The sequence below is a fragment of the Centroberyx affinis genome, unplaced genomic scaffold (genome assembly GCF_046629955.1).
Source record: "Centroberyx affinis isolate AG114_WGS23_722 - 3 ecotype Tasmania unplaced genomic scaffold, CSIRO-AGI_Caff_v1 ptg001577l_1, whole genome shotgun sequence".
In the NCBI taxonomy this organism is placed as follows: domain Eukaryota; kingdom Metazoa; phylum Chordata; class Actinopteri; order Beryciformes; family Berycidae; genus Centroberyx; species Centroberyx affinis.
Window position 1 is genome coordinate 278,836 of NW_027280027.1, and position 7,214 is coordinate 286,049.

The 7,214-nt window shown below is 40.2% G+C and overlaps 1 protein-coding gene across 1 annotated transcript; it reads left to right on the forward strand.

The window, feature by feature from the left end:
* Positions 1 to 2,098: 2,098 nt before the first annotated feature.
* Positions 2,099 to 3,674, forward strand: hoxa13a (homeobox A13a). Its single transcript, XM_071527817.1, has 2 exons — positions 2,099 to 2,759; positions 3,333 to 3,674. The coding sequence occupies exons 1-2, from the start codon at positions 2,099 to 2,101 to the stop codon at positions 3,578 to 3,580; spliced, it is 909 nt and encodes a 302-aa protein (XP_071383918.1). The 3' UTR covers positions 3,581 to 3,674.
* The last annotated feature ends 3,540 nt before the right edge of the window (positions 3,675 to 7,214 follow it).

Below are 7,214 nucleotides of genomic sequence, written 5' to 3' on the forward strand. Positions count from 1 at the left end.
TAGCCTGTGGTTCTGTTTCACAGCACCAGGACTGTGCAACATCGAAAATGGTGATGAAAATATCCAGATATAAAATGTTGACTATACCCAGGCTCTCTGCAGGCATTTGTATTGTGCTTGCATTTGTATTTGTGTAAGTTGTACGTAAGCCAGTGACAAGTAAAGACTTGACCGTGTACTTAAAATTACCAACTTAAAGTGATTTCATGTGTTATTGAAGTCAGTTATATTATGTTTCACCCGGATGAAGCGTAGCTTTTGATAAGGCAAAGGAAACAGATGAAGCGAAAGATACTTTTATGAATTATGTAAACATGAGGCTTTATTGTAGCATAGGCTGGAAAACCAAACGTCTGCATACACATTTTACGCACTAGACTATCAGCTTCTGCTCGGTAGATTTCAACTAATCAGCAACGTAATGTATAAAAAATGATAACATAACGATATAAACACATATTTTTACTAACTCTAAAATCTTTTTACTAACTCTAAATTGGCCAAAACTCATGCTGCATTTTAAACCCTGGTAACTAATCCAGTGAAAGCCCCACCAGATCCATTTCCTCCAACACAGAATAGACGGAGAGCCACTGGTCGTAAACACGAACCAGCAGACCAGACACACACACACACACACACACACACACACACACACACACACATACACACACACACACACACACACACACACACACACACACACACACACACGTCTATCCTGTCCCTTCTTCTCAGGGATCACATCATTTTCACACGTATTCGCCAAAAAGTCTTCCAAAAGGCCTACAAATGAAGAAAAAAACATTCCTGTTATATTTCCAACGCTGGGATACAAAAGTACGCACCACCCAAGTAAAGCGGGTGTTTGTGAGAATAAAACGGTGGAGAAAACAAAATGATAGTAAAAGTTAATGTCCTCCAAAAGCTTTCATTGGGACAGGAATTCTCACCCCTCTTCCGCTCTTTTCAAGAGCTCAGACGGTTCCTTCAAAGACTGAATAGCCCGACAGGCTGGACGGCTAGACAGCAACTTTCAACTTGACCTTGGCCTCCAGCCGCGTCTACCTTCTATGTAAAAAACCGCACGCACTGCCAAGTCAAGAGCTGTTTTCTGTCTTTGCATATTGTAAACATGTCGGAAACTCAGCGCCTGGAATATTCGCTAAACCATGACGTTATATCCGAATTCCCTCGTTTTTCTTTTTTACCCCAACCCCCTTAACAGATACGGAGGCCTCTTGCTAATATTGTGTGTTTTCGAGAAATATTTACAGGCATAAATTGAGCTAAATAAATGTGTCGCCTTTCATACTTTTTTATAGCACGTCTAGAATTCCACATTGGATGTTTTGTAGTCAGCACACATACCTTATACACTAATACGCTACACGGCGTATCCGTATAGCAGCAGGTGATAGAAGTATATTTCATTCTTTGGCACTACTTGTGCCACATTAGCGTATACTATTTTATTATGTGTTTAATGAAGGAGGGTAATCTTTGTACATATGGTAAGGGCATAGTAGGCTAGATAATAATGACCAACTGCAATTGCGACACAGACAAAAAGTGGCTGGTCAGTGTGCGTCCGTAAAGGCCATATGCGTAATGTTCATGTGCAGATGGATGATACAAAGCAGTCTTTTGAAATAGGCGACCACTTTTAAAGGCACGCCTTAGTTTTACATTCCAAGAAGAGCCATCTCAAACAAATATTATCCAATTCAAACATTCAGGGTTCTGAAATGTTACCTTCAATCGATACAAAATACTTTAAGGGTAGGCTAATTTACTTTTTATTTTTTCAAATTTAAGCACGACCTCCATCTCTTTTGAGGGGGGCATGAGACAAGCTGATAGGTACGGTCACCTTACTACGCCGCATTTTTCTCCATTTAATTATCTGTACTGGGAGATGTTTTCCGTCCTCTTTGCATAGCGTTGTCACGTGGTAACATCTGGTCCAATGATGGCGCAACCTCGGCACTCTGGTGCGCGTCAGAGTGGCTTTACTCTCTGGGAACCAGTATCTCCTTTTTTCAGTCTCTGGGCTTTTTAAAAAAGAGCCAGAAGCCTCAATGTTGGATGTCGTGCTATGACAACGTCACTGCTCCTCCGTCCTCGCTGGGTCGACCCGTCGGTGATGTTCCTCTACGACAACGGCGGCGGTTCCGATGAAGTGAGCAAGAACATGGAGGGTTTCGCCGGTGGCAACTTTGCTGCGAACCAGTGCAGGAATCTGATGGCGCACCCCGCGTCCCTGGCACCCAGTACGGCTTACTCGTCCAGCGACGTGCCCACCTCCGGTATGGGCGAGCCGGTGAAACAATGCAGCCCGTGCTCTGCAGCTCAGAGCTCGTCCAGCGCGTCCCTGCCCTATGGGTACTTCGGTAGCGGCTACTACCCGTGCAGAATGTCGCATCACAGCAGCATAAAGTCGTGCGGAGCGCAGCCCCCCTCTGCGTACGGGGAGAAATACATGGACACGTCCGCCTCGGGCGACGACTTCGCCTCCCGGGCCAAGGAGTTCGCCTTCTATCCGACCTATCCTTCAGGCCCGTACCAACCTGTCCCCAGTTACCTGGACGTGCCCGTGGTGCCAACTATCAGTGCGCCGTCGGAGGCCAGACACGAGCCCCTGCTGCCTATGGAGAGCTACCAGCCGTGGACTCTCACCACTAACGGGTGGAACGGCCAGGTCTACTGCGCCAAGGAGCAGCCTCAGCCTGGACACATGTGGAAGTCCTCCATACCAGGTAGGCTGCATCCACAGAATCCAAGCTTTATATGAGCCAGACCTGTTTGCAACATGATATTGTACTACTGGCCAGGCTATAGTAATACAGAATGGAGTATCTGAAAGGAGCACTGCTCAGTAGGCTAAACCTGTAGACCTAGCAGCCTAGGTGTGTTAGTTTGGTTACAATGAGAAAAAAAAACATCTTAAGATGTCACTGAATCTAGTATTGAGTCTTAAAATCGTATTTTACTCGAAAGAAGTCAAACATTCTGCCAATGCGCTGAAATCACTCGTTTCCAATGCAAATCAACTTGTTTCAGGAATTTTCGTGAATCAGGTGTCATTTTCATGGAGTTATTATTCTATCTTGTTTGAGGGATTTCAAACTTATTTCTTTATTTATAAAAAAAAATAAAAATAAAAATCTTGAATCAAGGTGATTTGCATTGGAAAGAGATAATTATCTCGCTCAGCTGGGAATAGATTTTCACTTGTTTGAAGAAAAATCTGATTTTGAGGATGAATTTGAGACTTGTTGAGACACAACTTATGATAACTCCTTTTGTCTCTTTTTGTTCGCCTTGTACAGACGCGGTGTCCCACACCGGAGGAGACTCCGGGTCTTACCGACGTGGAAGAAAGAAGCGCGTGCCATACACCAAGGTGCAACTGAAGGAACTCGAGCGCGAGTACGCCGCCAATAAATTTATAACGAAGGACAAACGGAGGAGGATATCGGCCCAGACCAACCTGTCCGAAAGACAGGTCACAATATGGTTTCAAAACAGACGCGTAAAGGAGAAGAAAGTTGTCAACAAAGTGAAACCCATCAGCTAGTTTTTCTTTTTTACGGACAATATCCATGGGAGATAAACTATTACACACAGACACACAGACACACACACACACACACACACACACACACACACACACACACACACACACACACCACAAAATCATGATTTTGGACTTTTGGATTGGAACCATACTCCTGACTGAACATGATTCATACGTGTATGTTACAAAATGATTTCCCGGAGCTTCTGGAACAACAATTTCTATAAAGGTCTATAAATGCTGGACCCTCCATTTCCACCCCACTTGTTGTTAAATATTATTCAAGGAGTCAAGCGGGAAAAAAGAGAATATATATATATATATATGTGACTTTTTTTTTGGCATGCTCACTCTCAGCTCAGGAAAACTGACCTCCGTTTAGAAAGGTGTAGCTATGCCACCGAGCCTATACCTTTATCTGCAAGGTTAACGAGAGTGGTAAATGTGGAGATACACAGGAAGTGACGGCATTATGGATTTGGACTTTGGGAATGTTAAATATTAATCTATCCCCACTTCCTTATAAAGTCTACTCACATGCTTAGCTTGTATGAAGTTTAGTCTCGTCATATGAATCCGTGCTCTCATTCATATCCAATCCATGGTGCAATTCTTATTATAATGCTTAGATAATCGTCCGGGATATGTGTTCATATCAATCATAGCTTTTATAATGTGTGCGTATTCATGTGGTTGTATATAAAGTAAGTTCCGGCATGATATCAAGGTTATTTGTGTGTGAGTCAAATATGTCGGTGTAAATTCCGTCCCAATAAAATATGGACTTGGTTGAATAATATCTATTACGAGTTATGTTGAAAATACACCCGTTTCATCATAGCCTACTATGGAGAACAGCTCAATTTAAATTTAAATTTTTACTCCGAACAAGGTTATCATTTGGCAGAAATGAACCTAATTGCTGCTAAATCTGGATTTAAAAAACACCGACAGAGGACAATAGTGGCTCTCGCTGTGAAGGCTGTTGTCTATAGGCTGCAGTAGTGGAGATGCTCTCTCTTAGCAGCTTTGCAGGGTTTGCAGTAGCTTACTTTATACAGAAAGTCTGTATAGAGTGCTAGTTTGAAATGTTTTAATTGTGCATATTCGACCTGTGTGAAAGGCCCCTATTTGGCTTTGGGAAATGAGGAAATAGACCAGTTGAGGCTGGAAGTGCAGAAATATAAGCTGACGTCGCCATCTAGCGACGACTTTGTGTCAAGCTCAAGCTCAAGTGGAATATCAGTGGTCCTACAGCCTTTAGACTGCTTATAATACTACTTGTACTAATAATAATACTAATAATCATACTAGCCCACTAATAATAGTAGCCTAATACTAGTAATAATTGTATTGATCATCATAACAATAGTAATAGTAATACTCATAATATAAAGGCACTTTGACCGAGACGTCAACCAAAATAAAAATACGCAAATGTGAAGTGTGCAGGGTAACCTCCTTTCGCTTTATAATAACCAAAAATAAACCTTTTGCAGAATTTCCCCCTCGGTCTCCTTCCTGTTGGCTGTGGAATGAAAATATCCGTTTAAAATGTCAAATTATTGCAAGGCAATTCAGGAAACGGATTGGGGCAAAATTATTATATTTTTTTCTTTTCACATAGGCTATTTCTCAATGTTTTTGTTTCATCCATAAAAACACGTTAAAGTTAAGATCCACAACTGTAGCTCTAAGTGACTGTTCTTTTCTATTTTACATTAAATCTTTACCTTTTGACAAATTGCTCTAATATTCACGTGTTAAATATCCTATGGGCTGGACAACTATGTAACTCGTAGGCTCTTAATATATATATATATATATATACATATATATATGTATATATATATATATTTATTTAATATTTACTTTTATTCTTTTTTATTAGGCTATTTTATGGAACAAGGGTGAAAAAAAACGAATCGGCCAGCTTGAGGCCTACTCCTTACTGAACCGATATCTACATTTAATGGGCTATTTTTAAATGACACAGCAGGTTGACTATTAGTCTACTTTGTACTATAAGCAATCAGCTGCTCTGTGTGTTCATCACGGTTAATTATTGTGTTGGATTGCAAAATTAAAAATGCCGATATCCAATTCCTTTGATTATAGCTCTCAAAATTCAGTAGGCGTTCGCGCGAATAGCGTGTTTCCATTATAACAATTAAGAAGCAAAGTATGAACTGCCGAAAATGAGACTTAGTCCTGTCATGATTTAGAAAACAGCTTTGGCCTTAATTCATGTTCAGTTCACCCTGTTCATGAAGAATTCAAAAACATTTTTTTTTTTTTTTTTTTTTTTTTGCCGCAAAGGTTTTTTTTAAAATATACATTTAAAGAAATTATGGAGAACGAATGCTTTATTATTATGATGTGAGCTGTAGTTTCAGTTAACGTTTTGAGTTAGGTGAATTGATCCACCCCTCGCTGGCAGCCCTGTGGTGTTCTATGAGCCCTATAATGAAACGCAATTTGGCTTTAATACCAGCAACACAAAATAATTGACATCCACGCTGTGCACGCTGTTCCAAGTATCTCACATTGTTCGCAATCATTAACAAGACGATGGCACACTATGAATATTTGCTTTTAAATCAGAGAGATATTCATGGGAGTGATTAAGTATAGTAAGTGTAACTTAATTGCGCTTGCAGCCAAAAGCCCATGAGCCCAGCATGTTTGGCTTTGACGCATTTATGAATATGATTTAGCTTTGCTGGCATTACGTGCAGTCAAACAGGCATGGAATCAAATCCTTCCTTGTTTGGCACCTCTAGCTGTTTCCCACCAGTTATGCTGTATTTTGTGTTATAAGTAATATCTCACTTTATGCCCCACCTTTATGTATTCGTCTTCTCCAACTGGTAGAGGCATTACGCATGGCTATATAGGCCTACTGTCATAGGCTATACACCCAGTTTGTTTTTATTTTCTGCAGTAGGAAAGTTAGCCTACTTATGCCTACTACTTGCTCGTCATAAGATAAAAATAAAAAAATCATTAGCTACGATTGCTTAACCGCTTAATCTCGACTCCAATAGACTATTCCTATAGTTTCACATCGTTTCATTTCTACACAACCTAACCCAGAACCCGTGAGTGCTAATCCTATAACACTACCCACTGATTTTAGATTTTCTCTTGTTACTGACGGCCCACAAAAGATCATTTTACATTATGTCAAGTGTTATGCACCGAGGCTACTGGATGTCTGTCCTGTAGACAACGGATTCTGCTATAGTGTGTTACAATAGTTCTATATAGTAGTATTATTGTTATTATTACTCGTCTTGTTGTTGTTAGACTTAGAATTAATATTTCATTATTAATCGTATATATTTTAGCCATATTTTCTTTAATGGACTTTCTTGATATTGGGAAGGCTGTCTTGCCCTGATAGTTGTTTTTACATTTTCAGCATGGTAAACAGCAGTTTTAAATAATATACACAAAAGGAATTATAAGTAACTCATAGTATATTTAGCCTAGTTATATAAAGCCTCAGTTTCTTAGTTTGGCAAAGAGGGCAAATATTCCAATGAACAAGCCCGTTGCTATTCAAGAGAATGTAGGCTTAAGTCACGACTGCAGGAGGGATTTTGAAATGGCTGTAACTAGTTTTGAATGT

Bases quoted from the DNA above. Each gene is read 5' to 3' on its own strand.
- hoxa13a (XM_071527817.1), top strand. From the start codon at position 2,099: ATGACAACGTCACTGCTCCTCCGTCCTCGCTGGGTCGACCCGTCGGTG. The intron at 2,760-3,332 runs GTAGGCTGCATC...CGCCTTGTACAG, and splicing joins GTGGAAGTCCTCCATACCAG to ACGCGGTGTCCCACACCGGA.